This window comes from Polypterus senegalus, chromosome 17 (assembly GCF_016835505.1).
Source record: "Polypterus senegalus isolate Bchr_013 chromosome 17, ASM1683550v1, whole genome shotgun sequence".
Classification (NCBI taxonomy): Eukaryota; Metazoa; Chordata; class Cladistia; order Polypteriformes; family Polypteridae; genus Polypterus; species Polypterus senegalus.
In genome coordinates this window covers 17,862,508-17,878,196 of record NC_053170.1, presented here as the reverse complement: position 1 = coordinate 17,878,196, position 15,689 = coordinate 17,862,508, and the positions used below count along the sequence as shown (strand labels likewise).

The 15,689-nt window shown below is 39.3% G+C and overlaps 1 protein-coding gene across 1 annotated transcript; it reads left to right on the top strand.

Moving 5' to 3' along the window:
- Window positions 1-3,595: 3,595 nt before the first annotated feature.
- On the top strand, window positions 3,596-11,151 carry LOC120517614 (cytosolic 5'-nucleotidase 3-like). Its single transcript, XM_039740028.1, has 5 exons — window positions 3,596-3,695; window positions 3,814-3,883; window positions 3,965-4,011; window positions 9,753-9,953; window positions 10,183-11,151. The coding sequence occupies exons 1-5, from the start codon at window positions 3,615-3,617 to the stop codon at window positions 10,291-10,293; spliced, it is 510 nt and encodes a 169-aa protein (XP_039595962.1). The 5' UTR covers window positions 3,596-3,614; the 3' UTR covers window positions 10,294-11,151.
- Window positions 11,152-15,689: the final 4,538 nt, after the last annotated feature.

Sequence of the window (15,689 nt, the reverse complement as noted above, 5' to 3'; positions counted from 1 at the left end):
CCAGATCGTTGCTTTTCTCCGCAGCTATCGTCTTAAAAAAGCAGAGGCATTTATATCTGAAACGCTGGACGAGAAGTTCATGGCAGAAGTGTTCTTCATGAGTGGCATCTTCTAATATTTAAACGGAATTAATCTTAATTTGCAAGGAAAGGGCAAAACAGTCGTTGATCTTATTAAAAAACAATGGATTTAAATAGAAACTGAACTTATTTTCAAATTATTTAACTACAGATTTCCCAACACTGTGTGATTTAATAAATAACTTGGCATCTGGACAAATTATTGTAATAATGTCATTGATTGATGGGGGAGGCAAGTTTGCATCAAAGGCTAAACAGGTGCTTATGTCACGTGAGGAACGTTCCCTGCACCTAAAACTGATAGACATGTAAGAGTCATCTAAATTGGAACAGGCACTTTGATCTGTGGGATGTGTACTTACTTATTTCGAGGGTATGACGCCACTGTCGGCCGCCATATTGAACTTTCCAACGTCACCAATTTTCAATTTTCCCTTGTAGGTAGAAGGCTGACCCCATCTTCACGAAATTTGGTAGGTGGCATCCCTGCGCTAACCAAAACCGATGTATGTACTTATTTCAGTGGTATGACGCCACTGTCGACCGCCATATTGAATTTTCCAAACGTCACTAATTCTCCAACTTCCCGTGTAGGTAGAAGGCTGAAATTTGGTACTTATTTCGGTGGTATGATGCCACTGTAGGCCGCCATATTGAACTTTTAACGGAAACCGATGTCCGTATTTATTTCATTAGTATGACACCACTGTCGGCCGAACTGAACAATGCCCAGTTGCCAAACGATAAATGGCTGTTTTTATTCTAACAATGTTTGCTGTGATGTACACGTGTGAGTCAAGCTTTTTTTATATGAATGCAATGAAAATGAATAATTGTTCCCCTTTATACGCACCCATCCATCCATGAATGTCTACAAACTCTTCTCACTTCGTTTGAACCTAACTTTAATGCTGTTGCAAAGTCAAGTAAGTACAATTTTAGTCATTAGAAAACAAATATAGTACTGGTTATTAAATGTGTATCAGATAGAAACAAGGCAAAAGAGAAGTTTAAGAAAAAAGAATGAGCGTTAACTAATATTGAGAACATCTTGTTATTTCACATGTGGTCCTTTGGAGGAATTCTGTATTCTTAAAATTAAAAGCGATAGTAACAAATGTATAAAATGTAATTACAACAAATGTAACAAAAAGTAATATATTGTCAAGGGACTCATAGTCCAGACCATTGTTAAATGGCATTCCTAGGTAAATTTATGAGATTTCTTTTTTGTAATACAAATCAGTTTATTATTCTTTATTATTATTATTAATTCAATATTAATGTCAATAAACACCCATTTAGTTTTGTTCCTCTTGTTCACATGTGAATGCTAAGAGACGATAATTATGCTTGGCTCTCCCAAAGTTTAACGTTTCGTAGTCTGGCCCTCAAAAGAAAGTATTTGAAGAACCCTGACATGGAGTGTGTTCTAGTCTGGACATTCTCTCTGTGGAAATTGCCCAGGTTGCCAGCACCAGAATGCAGAGTTTGGGTTACAATAACCTTCTCAGATGCGGCTCCTTAACACTTTGAGGAATAGAAGAATCTCCTTCACAACCAACATTAAAGTTACAGCAAGCTGTGCCCTTCCTAGCAAGCTCTTAGTCAGCACCACCTGACGGCAACAGGGTGAGAATCTCTGCGAGGTATATTTGGATATTTTTAGAGGAGTACCTGAGTTGCGGTGGTGGCACTAAAACAGACCAGACGCTCAGGTCTAGTCACAAACTACAAGGTTATAGTCTCATCACATTTGCTCAGATTTACGAGTCTATTGATAGCATTTTGAAGCTGGTGGATTCTCCTTTAAAATGAAATATCTGTAATTTAAAATAAGTTATCCAGAGTTTCAGGCCTAAACCATAGGAGCAGGTCTTGGCTTTAGATGATGGTTTTACTCATTTTTTATAATGTCAACAAAGCCTTTCATTATAATGAAATGTCCTGGTTTGTGCATTTTGAAAATGTCAAGTCAGTCCAGGGATTTGAAGCCTGGCACCCTCGCCACTAGACTAAACTGATTTTCAGAAAGGGAACACTGGCACTAAATCTGCCTGTGGGGAAAAGTTGGGGTGCCCATGCCTAGGCAAGTCGAAAGTCATTGAAACTGTGCCCCAGAGGAGATGTTCACACTGACAAATGCACAGTTTTCACCTCTCAGGCCAGTCTGCCGCAGGGTGGTTAGCAACTTGGGTGTATGTGGATGTAGAGGAATACGCCACTGTTCATCTTCATTGCTGCTCCCCTTTCAGTTAGCTGGTAGGGCAAGGGTGCCCAACTCCAATCCTGGAGGGCCGCAGTGGCTGCAGGTTTTCATTCTAACCCTTTTCTTAATTAGTGATCTGTGTTTGCTGCTAATTCACTTCTTTTGAATTGATTTTAATTGTGTAGGTTAGTTGTATTGGCGATTCTAAATTGTCCCTACTGTGTGCCGGGTGTGTGTGTGCGCCCTGTGGTGGGCTGGCGCCCTGCCCGGGGTTTGTTTCCTGCCTTGCGCCCTGTGTTGGCTGGGATTGGCTCCAACAGACCCCCGTGACCCTGTGGTTAGGATATAGCGGGTTGGATAATGGATGGATGACGTGGTGTTTAAGAAATGTTCTCTTGAATTTCTTCATTGTTCCTCTGAATTGCTTCATTTCTTTCCTTAAATGGCACCCAAACAGAAGTGAAATGTGAAGTGAGTGAGCCAACAGAAGACCAAATAAGTCAGGGCCTCAAACTCCAACCAATTTCACTCCAACCAGTTGCTCAATGAGGCGCTGAGTCTTGTCGTTAGTTAAACCTGTTCTTTAATTCTACGGCTTGTTGCTGCTCTCATTGTGCAATAGCAGACATTTCCGAAATTGTGGACTTTCTCTTTTCTAAGAGCAGATCAGCATTCCTGAAACCTTCACCTTTCTTTATTTTCAGATATTGTGTGACGGTCACAGTTTGCTGGTCCTGTTTTGGCTCATTTTTTATCTCATTGTTGTTTGGCTGCTAATTAGGGAAAAAGAAACAATTGAGGGGTCTGAGTCTTCAAGAGCAAGTCAAATAAAATGAATTGAAAAGAAGTGAATTAGCAGCAAAAACAGGTCACTAATTAAGAAAAGGGTTAGAATGAAAACCTGCAGCCACTGCGGCCCTCCAGGATTAGAGTTGGGCTCACTGGGAACAGCATTCAGCTGCCACTTGATTTCTGACCTTAATTCACATTTCATTTAGCCTGGCAAACTGCACTACTCCCAGCACTTGTTTCTGTGGTTTGAACATCCAGATGTGAATGTGCCTGCTGCCCAAGACACCCCATATTAATGTTTCACTTGTTTGTGCTGCCAGTTCTCATGGAGGATTGTCTTTGGTACCCATTTAGGCCACACTGTGTGCTGCTGTGCTGCGTGCTTACCTCTGTGCATAATGCCTATGCAATCAGGCGTGCATGTATGCTTATCCAGACATCACGTAGTGCATCCATCCTTTCCTTTGTCATCTTTTCAATTTGCATTGTAAATTAAGGCTTTTTTCTTTTTGCAGGTGCCAGAGCTTCATAACATGTCAGTCCATATACTTAACAGGAAGAAGGTAGAAGACACATTAGAGTGCTTTCGCAAAGGAGGACCCAGCAGAGTGCAGGTAGAGTCGTGTGTCCAAGTATTCAAGATGTCCATGTGGCACTGCAGCCCTGCACCAATTCTAACTTTTCTAGATGTATTTTGTTTTTTATTCACTCAATGCTTTCTGCCACTTTCAGGTCATTTCCGATTTTGACATGACTCTAACTAGATTTGCCTACAATGGGACACGTGTCCCCACTTGTCACAGTAAGTGAATAGGGGACAAGGGTTACATCACCTTAGCATGATCCCCTACCTGTGCTCAGCTAGCGTTGCTTTTCTTTTTAGGTATTATTGACAACAGCAGGCTGATTTCAGAAGAAGGGAAAAAGAAGGTATGGCTTTACGTTCAAATTAAGTGTCCTGCTGTTTTGTGATTTTGGTGGATGGATTTTTTTTTTACCTAAACCTCATTTTGTTGAAGAGTGTGCACTTAAGTGGGCCCTATGTGTGTCTGTGCTAGGTGTTCTGTAACCCCTGAAATTTGTGTTTTTCAACTAAATAAATTTAAGTTATTAATTTTTCATATGTTCTTGTTTATCATGACACTAGAGCGTGGAAAGACGTGGCATTTTTTTTGGACATGCAAGTAGGAACTTCACTGTAATGTATACACATGGCAATCCTACTACTACTACTACTTAAATCTTACACATAACATTGCAATTTCTATTAAGCTTACATGGACATGATTTGTACTTTAATGTGCAAGTTACTGGTTTACAGGGTCTTTAGTGTCCCACGTACACACACAGAGTATAGTGAAATGGTTAACTTGCATGTGGCAATGTGCACCATGTCATCACTTTGGGGTAGGACATGCACTTCAAGCATGCTGTGTGATTGGTTTGTTTAAGCAATATACAAACATAACTGTACAATGTTCATCTTAAACTATATTGCTAAAATATAAGGGAACACTTAAAGCACACATCAGATCTCGATGAACGAAATATTCATGGGAAAGTCTTTACTGAGTAATACTGTGTATTAATGTAACAACAGTCAATGGAAACCAAAATCAACTCATCGAGGGCTGATTCAACATCACACCAGAAAACAAAGTCTGTATGTACTCCCAACAACGTCTAGGCTTGCTCCTGAAGAGACAGCAGATGGTGTCCTAGGGGTCTCCTCCCAGATCTGGACTGGGGCACCAGTGAGCTCTTAAACGGTCTGTGGCATTCCTTGGCGTTGTTGGGTGCACCAATGCAGAACATCCCAGAGATTCTCAGTTGAATTCAGGTCTGGGGAACATGCGGGCCAGTCAATGGCATCAATGCCTTTGTCATCCAGGAACTGCCTACACACTCTGGCCACATGAGGCCTGGCATTGTCCTGCTCAGGGTACCACTGCCTAGCACATGGAGATCTGTTTAACCCTTCAAGGATATGTCTCCCTAGACCATCACTGACCCAATGCCAAACTGGTCATGCTGGATGATGTTGCAGGCTGCATAACATTCACCAAGGTGTCTCCAGACTGTTTCATGTCTGCCACATGTGCTCAGTTTGAACTTGCTCTCATCTGTGAAGAGAACGGGGTGCCAATGGCCAAGCTGCCAATTGTGGTATTCTCTGGCGAATGCCAGTCAAGATGCACGATGATGGGCTGTGAGCACTGGTCCCATTAGAGGATGTCAGGCCCTCATGCCACCCTCATGGAGTCTGTTTCTGACAGTTTGGTCAGAGACATACACACCAGTAGCCAGCTGGAGGTCATCTGTAGGGCTGTGCCAGTGCTCCTCCTGTTCCTCCTCACACAAAGGAGCAGATACCAATCCTGCTGCTGGGCTGATGCCCTCCTATGTCCAGCTCTCCTCATGTAACAGCCCATCTCCGGGTATCTCCTCCATGCTCTTGAGACTGTGCTGGGAGACGTAGCAAACCTTCTTGCGAAGGCACATATGGACGTGCCATCCTGGAGGAGCTGGGCAACCTGATTTGGCTGCAGCTACCACCTTTATGATACCAGTAGTGACAAGGACACTAGCAAAATCGCAAAACTAGAGAAGAATTAATCAGGAAGGATAAGGAGAGAGCCACTACCTGCAAAACCATTCCCTTTTTGGGGGTGTCTTGCTACTGCCAGTCCAGTGCTCCTGGTGTCACTTTTCATTTGCACTAAAGCAGGTGTAGTTGATTCACAATCGCTTATGCTTCCTAAGTGGACAAATGTATATCTCTGAAGCTTCATTGACTGTGATGATTAAGTGTTCCCTTCATTTTTTCAGCAGTGTATTTACACAGGTAACTTTAAGTACCTTGAATGTTTTATCATGTAAAAGTGTTCCCAAAAGGCACTTTAACCTCTAAGGTTCTTTTATATTGGTGGACAAGTTAATAGTGGAAATGCTTAAATTATTGGCCATGATTTCAGTGTACACCCCTCAATACTTATCTATGTGTCATTCACTTTTCACTCGTTCTCATCACAAACAGCAGTGGCTAAGGCTGGCCACCTCAGCTTCAATACCTTAGCAAGAGTCACAACTCACTGCTTACAAGCGGTACTCCTGTCAGAATCACTACCCCTGAAAAGGCTTCATTTCCAACCTACCTCCGCAAAGGCCAAGAGCCACTTCAAGAGCTGCAGTCCTCCTTTGAAAGGGCTGCACATCTGTAGCAAGGATGGCTCGCACCTGAACACACATACAAGACATACTCTGACAAAGCCAGGCTACCTTCACCGTTCGGCTTCCTGTTAGCTGTCTTTGAATGGGCTGAGCAAATGATGAATTGCTCGAACAAGTACTGCTCACATTACACTTACCACTGGGACAGGTGCTATCAAAAAACAAAGCAAGTTTCAGTTACATAATAATGTTTGTTTGCAAAGAAACCAGTCAGTAAATGCCGGAAGTCAAAAGTACAAGAAAACTTCCAACCTGAACAGTTTAAATCATACAATGTCCATAAAAGAAAGCTTTAGTTATAGTGTAACTGAGTGAGAGATGTTCATTCTTCCTAATACAATGAAAGCGTTTTTTTGTTTTTGTTTTTTTAAGTATACAACGCCGTGACACAGCCTTCTTCTCCATTAGGGTGCATTTTTGTTTCGTAGGTAGCGTCATACTTTTGTCCTTGGGCAGCATGATGTGTCATTCTGGCCTCAGTACTGCCTACACTCCCCCTCTCTGTTAGACCAACACTGCATTCTCATAATAAAAATGGAACGTCATCTGCCTCCCTTAAAAGGTGTACAGAGTCTGCGTCATGCCAGTTTGTTTAGCTGATGGTTTAAAAGAAGAACAGAAATAACATATCTAACGGACCTCTCCCCTAAAGTAGTTTCAACCTGGACCTACGATGTCCTACTTCTCTTGCTAGTCCTTAAAATACTTGTCTTCATTCACAGTTTCAGTTGCTGCAGGTTCTCCCCTCACTCCCAGACAACATAATGTAATTGCCTACCTGTCAGGTTTCCAAACGTTTTTGCTAAATATCTATTGAAATACACACAATCACAAGAAATAGTAGTTTTCAGTTGTGATCTCTATAATATAGTTATAGTCTTGGTCACGCAGCTTAGTCAGTTAAAAGTTACATCTTAAATTATCCTAGAATAAAAGCACACAAGTTAAATATTACTTGTGTTATTTAATAAACTGAAGAAACTTACATTTTTATCCCCCATTACAATAAACAATATATAATATATAATGATTATATTGACAGAATGTTACTAACTGCTCATTGTTTAACTTATATGCCAATCTTAGTTTGTTGTTTAAAGTTTTTTTTCATAAAGCACCTATTGATCTATCATATAGTGCCTTTCCTATCTATCTATCTGTCTGTCTGTTATATAGTGCCTTTCATATCTATCTATCTATCTATTATATAGTGCCTTTCATATCTATCTATCTATCTATTATATAGTGCCTTTCATATCTATCTATCTATGCCTTTCATATCTATCTATCTATCTATTATATATTACCTTTCATATCTATCTATCTATTATATAGTGCCTTTCATATCTATCTATCTATCTATCTATCTATCTATCTATCTATCTATCTATCTATCTATCTATTATATAGTGCCTTTCATATCTATCTATCTATCTATCTATCTATCTATCTATCTATTATATATTACCTTTCATATCTATCTATCTATTATATAGTGCCTTTCATATCTATCTATCTATCTATCTATCTATCTATCTATCTATCTATCTATCTATCTATCTATCTATTATATAGTGCCTTTCATATCTATCTATCTCATTGTTCCTTTCCAGTCTGCATATTTCTCTAGCAGTATTTCAGCTGGTTGTGTTTTTTGAAGGTAAACCATTAATACACACTTGATTTTCATGACACTTCACGCTGTAAACAAGTGCACTCCATTAACTCTCTAGTTTCAAGATTTCCCTATTGGATGAAATGCTTGTAGGAAAGTCTTTCAGATGTGTAGACCTGGAAAGAAGGCCAGCTAGGGACAGTTTGTAGTGGTGATGTCCTGGGATCCAGAGTCTCAGTTTTCATTAAAATAAGGACACACAACAGATCCACATTTTAAGGAAAACTCGTCAAAAATTTCAAAAGACTTTGCTGGACAGTTATTTTATTAAAACATCTTAAATATACAAGACACATTGTTCTCCTCTCCTGCTAAATGAATCCTAGGCTGGAGAGGTCTGTTAACTTTTGATATTGAAGATGACCCACTTAAAGGGTTCTGAATGCCATTTCATTCCTAGTGTATTCATAAACACAGGCAACTCCAGTTTCTGTACTACCACTTGCCTGAAGAAGGGGCCTGAGTTGGCTCGAAAACTTGCATATTGTAATACGTTCAGTTAGCCAATAAAAGGTGTCATTTTGCTTCACTGCTCATTGCATCAATAATGGATAACTAGGGGGCTCTGCCCCCTGCTCGCTTCGCTCACCAGCCCCCATGCGGGCCCTACACACTACTCATTTCCCGGATCTGTCTTTGATATCTCCATCTTTCGAAACTATTATCGCTGACAATTCGTCACATGCTGGTTTATTATATATGCCAGTGTGATCTTTCGGATTCATATAGAAATACAAGAAAACTTATTTGTTTTTTTCAGATAAATTTCGTATAAAGTGCGATACTTTTGGACGTATGGATTTGTATCCATTATTGGCAGTAGGATTTCTACTCTTTCGATTCTATGTTGCATCACTTCTCCATGCTTATAAATATAAAACTGACCAGATTGTGGTTTATTTGAAATTAAATTTGTAGTAGCTTTAATTGTTGCGGGAACACAGATTCTCATAGCATATGGTCCTGAATCATGTAAATCTACATTTTGGGCATTGAATGATGCAAAAGCGAACAGATTATTGTAGATTCGGATATTTTACCTGTGGCATTTGTGGATTTCACTTTCACTAAAATAACAAATCTTTTATTTCTCATGGATACGCCTCTTCATTGGGAAGAAACACTACTTTTCCCCGATGGCAGCATGAATTTGACGATCTACAAGTCTCTGACTTAAAGTTTAAAGCCAAACAATATCTACATATTTCTGTCATATCACATATGTCCATATATTCAATCTCTTTTCGCTGTTCCGTTATTTCACTGAGTAATAATTTCCACTTGTTTGTGCTAATGCGATCTTTACTATCAGTTTTTTGAGACTTTCAAATTTTAGTACTTTCATAATCTCTGACCTGCTCTGCAACGTTTTTGAACCTCTTCACGATGTTCTACTTTGAATCTCTTTACGACATTCTACTTTGTCTTCTACTCTTTGTCTTTTATTTCTGCCCTTGCTTGGACCTGTTAGGTTTTTAATTCATCTCTTGGCACAAAGTCTTGTCTCGCGGGACTTGAAATTATCTCTCTGAAAATGTGTCGTCTTCTCCCAGGATTTTTTTATATAATAGAGAGACATGGTACAACACCCTACAACTACAGGGGTACGCTAAAAGAATTAACTGTCTCTATTTCTGGGTTGCCAGGTTATTAAAATCACCAGTCACCTCTAGAAGACAGCTTTATTGCGGTTTGGTTCCTACTCTAAGCAAGTTCTCAGAGAATGTGCCACCTTATTTATGGAGACTTCTTTGTTGTGTCTTAGGGCATTTTGCAGGGGTTCAAAGGTGATCTCATTCACACGTACAACAAGCATGAAGGAGCTCTGAAGAATTCTGGCCATTTTGAGAAACTTGACGATAAACGTAATGTCATCTTGTTGGGTGACTCCTTGGGAGACCTCCAGATGGCTGATGGAGTTGAGAACATGGAAAACATCCTGAAGATTGGTTATCTGAATGACAAGGTATGTGAAGATGAACACCAACCCTAAATGTCTGATTTCTTTTTGTTGTTATGCGTGGGAACCTTTGGCACAAATGGTTGGAGAGAGAAGGAAAAAGTAAAGGATATTTGTTTAAATTGGGATAAAATTGACCAGTTATAGTTAAGGGAAACCTGTTGCCAAAAAAAAACCATCTGGCGCTGATAAAGGTGATTGGTGTGAAAAGTCTCTTAAAAACCTCTCTCCACAGGTGGACAAGCTTAGGGGCCAGTATTTGGAGGGTTATGACATTGTGTTGGAGAAGGACGAAACGCTGAACGTTGTGAACGCCATTCTGCAGTACATCTCGGCTCAGAACTGAAAAAGGCCAGACGTGCGTACCCTTTTAATCTTCATCTGCTTCAAGAGGAAGCTCACCAGACCAGCACCTAAATATGAAAGCCAGCATTCTTCCACAGTGGCCTGAAAGCACACGGTTCCACTCCATGTTTTAAAGTGACTCAGGTCATGGCTGCTTATCTGAAGAGAAGCACTTTAAAAACCGCACTCTTTAACCTGCACGTGAATATATAGTGCTAGGGAAAGATAGTCACGTGCTAGGGATGGATGGATAGATAGATAGATAGATAGATAGATACTTTATTAATCCCAAGGGGAAATTCACATGGATTCACAAATGAAGACACTTCAAGCTAAATTCTTTTATTTATATTTTAATAATGGAAAAAAAATATTTTGGATGGGATTGTTCTCTATATCAGTATTTGGTATGAAGTGCATTATTGAAAGTACAAATGTCTTGTCATGGACAACAACAGAAGAGGAAATTCGGTATTGTATGTGAAATGTCAGCTTGCGAAAAATTAGAAAAGCAGTTGAACTTGCCTAAGCCATACTGTGAGGTCAAGGCTCATGGAAGCTGCGTAACTGTCTGGCTTCTTACCTGAAGGAAATGGGTAAGTTTTAAATTTCTCAATCACAGATGTGAGCTCAAGCTTCACTTAACACTCTTTTTGTGCCCCTTTATAAAAGTGATCTCTATGAGAGGAACTTATCTGAGATTGGCGAGCTGGTAATGAAGCTTATTTACATCATTGTCATTCTTGAGTAATTGATTTCAAATTCTAATTATGTTTCTTAAACCCATTTTTGACAAATATGTTTTAAATGCTGTAGCACGGTATTCATTGTCAAAAATAAACAAACTTCCTGCCTTTAAGAAAACAGCTCATGAATAGTTTTGAGAAAAATAGAAAAAGTAAAAGTGCTAAAGACACAGTTTTTAAAACAAAAAAAAGCAATATTTTTATTTTAGTTCGTCTCAAGTTCATATTGTGAGACAGTGCCTGGAGGCACACGTACAGGAGACTTCAAATTGTGCACTTCTAGAATTACACTGCGGCTCCCTGCTGCTAATAAAAACATGCAGACTGAACATCGACTGATTGCCTCGTTGGTACGTTTTGGCAGAAGAGGGCTGTACGTTTATTATAAGGGTACATGAAATACACAATCCACTCCTCTATTAAAAAAAAACAAAACAAAACATTACAACAGTGCTATGAGAAGTCGTTCCCAGCTCCCCTCTAACTACCCTCGCCCCCATCCCTCCTGCCCACCAACACCATTTACTTTAATACCCGTAGGCCAGTTGTAGTTTTGGTAAAAAGCTCAACCTGGAAAAAAAGTCTTACTTGGGTAGAATCCTCGTAACGGTAATTTCCAAGTGTGTACATATCTGAAGTCTGTTACAAAATAAGGAAATGTTTTTCTGATTTACTGCTTGAAAAAATGTGATGCCTGTAACCACAGAATATGTTCTTAAAGGAGCTACCCAGTCAAACCAGGGGCACAATTCATTCATTGGAAAGAAGCAGATATTTATTTATTTATTTATTTATTTTACCTGAACCTCTCTGGAGTGCATTGCTGTTTCTCCTGATTTTAGTAGAGCACCCTGCTTTTCACCCGGCACTCACTTGTCTGCAACTCGCCAGCTCCTTGTCTCCATTTTCTTGATGTTTACAGCTCCTCGTGCCTCACTTTTTCTGCATCCTCATCAGTCTTCAGCTTAAGTTCTTCTGCGACGATACGTCCATCTTTGTCACGGTCCTGGTTTACAAACATGTCTTTAATGTTGGCTTCTGCATCCTCTCCTGGCTTCAGTCTGCCTATCCCATTATCCACCTGATTCTTGATAAACGTGGAGAACTATGAAGGTAAACAAAAAAAATTTAGAGAGAAGACCACAGATGGATTATTGTGACACGAGACTGCTAATTGTGGACTGACTCCCAGAATTCAGCAGATGGGCATTGATCTCAGGTCATAATAAACACTGAAGGACTCTGTGTAGAAATGAAGTCGCTCTCTGGTTCTTCACTGAAAGTCCCAGTGATTTCTGAATAAATGTAAAAGCCATGTCGCATTACATGAATGTTCTAGCGATTTTCAGTCATAGTCTTCATTTTCAAAATTGTAGCTGTCAGCGGCAGTCGTCGCCATGCCTAATGTGATGCACCTAGCGGCTCACTCTACCTAGTCAGAGATTTGCTATGACAAACCTCAAACTTTTATTATTTTTTCTAAATACATTGCCTTTACCTAAAGATACTTTTAAAATGAAGATCAAATCTTAATATATCCACGTGTTAAAAAAGAAAAAAAATGTCATTAGGTATACTGTTTTGTTTTGTATTCATATAATTTCATCATTTGAATGAGCAGCCTGTTAAATAAAATAAAATAAATACTCTCAAGAGTCTGTATAGCAGGCAGTAATGCAGCCCTTCTGCTCCCTGGCACATTTCTACCAAATACACTGCTTAGCCCCCCATAGAGAGCTTGACATCTGTCTAGTATTGCACTTTTGTCCTGCACAGCATAAATAGGAAGGCCACAGCCTGCAATTAAATAGAGCAGAGTGCCAGCTAGCAGTAACACGGATCAGGCTACAGAACACTAAGACTAGATAGATAGATAGATAGATAGATAGATAATGAAAGGCACTATAAGATAGATAGATAGAAAGAAAAGACTATATGATAGATAGATAGATAGATAGATAGGAAAGGCACTATATGATAGATAGATAGATAGATAGATAGATAATGAAAGGCACTATAAGATAGATAGACAGATAGATAGAAAAGGCACTATATAATAGATAAAAAGACTATATGATAGATAGATAGATAGATAGGAAAGGCACTATATAATAGATAGATAGATAGATAGATAGATAGAAAAGACTATATGATTGATAGATAGATAGATAGATAGATAGATAGATACTTTATTAATCTCAAGGGGAAATTCACATAACCCAGCAGCAGTATACTGATACAAAAAAACAATATTAAATTAACGAATAATAAAAATGCATGTAAAGCAAACAATAACTTTGTATAATGTTAGCATTTACTCCCCTGGGTGGAATTGAAGAGTCGCATAGTGTGGGGGAGGAACGATCTCCTCAGTCTGTCAGTGGAGCAGGATGGTGACAGCAGTCTGTCCCTAAAGCTGCTCCTCTGCTTAATGCCCGTTGCTCTGCCACAGATGTTAAACTTTAATCCTACAATGGAGCCTGCCTTCCTAACAAGTTTTCCCAGGCGTGAGGCGTCCCTCTTCTTTATGCTGCCTCCCCAGCACACCACCGCGTAGAAGAGGGCACTCGCCACAACCGTCTGGTACAACATCTGTAGCATCTTATTGCAGATTGTTGAAGGACGCCAGCCTTCTAAGGAAGTATAGTCGGCTCTGACCTTTCTTACACAGAGCATCAGTATTGGCAGTATTGGTATTAACTAAACTTAGCCTTTGTTATTGTATGCAGTAAACAGTCCTTCTAAAATCAGGAACCCACTGGTGTTTCACAAATCTGTGATCATCTATTCATGGTTGTTTCTGAAACCTTTGTGGACTGTTCTTTTGGAAACCAAAAATGGGCTCCCTATGGCATCGCCCTGAAGGACCACCTTTACTTTTGACAGTTTAGCTCCAATCACACTTACCCCTTATGTTTGCATTTCTCTAGGTCAGAGAACCGAGCTCCTTTTAATTAACAGCAGTTTAACAAGAGTTGCTAATATCGTAAGATGCATAATAAAGTAAACACTATGGACCAGCTGGAGAAAACACCACACCACTGTCACAATTCAGACTGCATCCTATATCTACAAAGTCAGCTCTTGTAAATAGTGCATACTGTGCCACATTCCTTATGCTTATAAGCAATCACATTTTTGCCCAACCTTTGTGGAAAAGCAAACATTTCTTTTGATGCACAGAATTTCAATGTAGCTCTGTTTATTTAATACATTTTTGAGACTGGTAGGGAATATTTCGATTATCTCCCCATTGCTTATTTTGTAACTGAGTGATTGAGCTTGTGTTCCACCTTATTTTTGTGTGTTCCATCTAGTGGTCTCCATCTAAGTTTCTATGCAAGGTTTGACTACCTACTTATAGTTAGTGACGAGCGAGACAGCAGAATCTCGATATGCACACAGTTTTGCAAAACTGCCACTAAAATGTACATTTCCATTTGATTTTGCAATTGCAGAATGGAACACTCACTAAATATGAGTTGAGGATTTATAAAGTTGTTTGAGGAGTAAATCAAGGAATATTGCTCTCTGAGGGTTATTCTGTGACCAAAACCGTCGTTTCCTCAAACTTGGCCACCCTCAGATGCTGCTGTGACATCCACTGCCCCTTTCATGCGCCTCCATGTACTCTTATCTGCCTCACACACTGCCTGCTCCTTTGCACTGACTTTCCCAGCTTTATATGTTGATCCATGCCAGGACCCTTCTGGAGACTCACTGGTGGCCACACGCCCAAGCTAATGGATTTTAGCAGCTGTGAAGAGCTTGCAGGTTGGGGCTCTCTAGTTGCCTTCCCTTTCATGTTCTGCACCAGAATAAACTTTTGCCATGCCTTAAATGTACACCAAAATCTCTATTGGAGAAGTCTAGTCAAGAAAATAGTAACCCCATATTAAAATAGGATTAGCCAATTAAGGCAATTAAGAAGAAGAAACAAATGGAGGAAAAGAGTACAGGTGACATAAAAATATATTATATAATATTTGTTGGTTCTGAAACACAGAAATATTTCTGCAAAGCTAAACTCCCAAGTTTTACTGTGAATTCCATTTTGTGTGAATATTTTTGCTCATCTCTATGTTAAATAGCACGGCCCAAACTAGGAACTTTACAAATTCTCTTTTAATAACCACTAAATGGTGTTGAATATGATTTATTTTAATTTTACATACAAATGTTTAGGAATGTTTCTTTGATTTCTTTAACTTGCAGTGATTTACTCTTAAAGCCTAATAAAACCAAAAAAAAAATTCTGTTTCCAATTGTTTTCTCTAATACCATAATACAGTATATATGAAACTGTTATTTTATGGTTATCTTCTGGAATTGATACTGTACATTTTATTTATTGCTATAGTCAAAGAGATAGTGTAGTGAATACACTGCTCTATTAAAATGGATATTTTTATTTTGCTATGCTTTATTAGTATTCATTAAAAATAATACTGAAATTCAGATTTTTTAACTAGCTATTCATTAGCTCTTCAGATTCAGCACCTACAGCACAATGTTACTTTATCAAAGCTCAGAATTTGTGCATTCATTTATCCTTCCCTCAATTGTGAACAGTCTCCCTGCCACTGTGGATAAGAAGCTTCGCCGTAACCTGATGCTACCATAGACAAAGAATAACTAGACACCTCATGAC

Bases quoted from the DNA above. Each gene is read 5' to 3' on its own strand.
- LOC120517614 (XM_039740028.1), top strand. From the start codon at position 3,615: ATGTCAGTCCATATACTTAACAGGAAGAAGGTAGAAGACACATTAGAG. The intron at 3,696-3,813 runs GTAGAGTCGTGT...TGCCACTTTCAG, and splicing joins GAGGACCCAGCAGAGTGCAG to GTCATTTCCGATTTTGACAT. The intron at 4,012-9,752 runs GTATGGCTTTAC...GTTGTGTCTTAG, and splicing joins CAGAAGAAGGGAAAAAGAAG to GGCATTTTGCAGGGGTTCAA.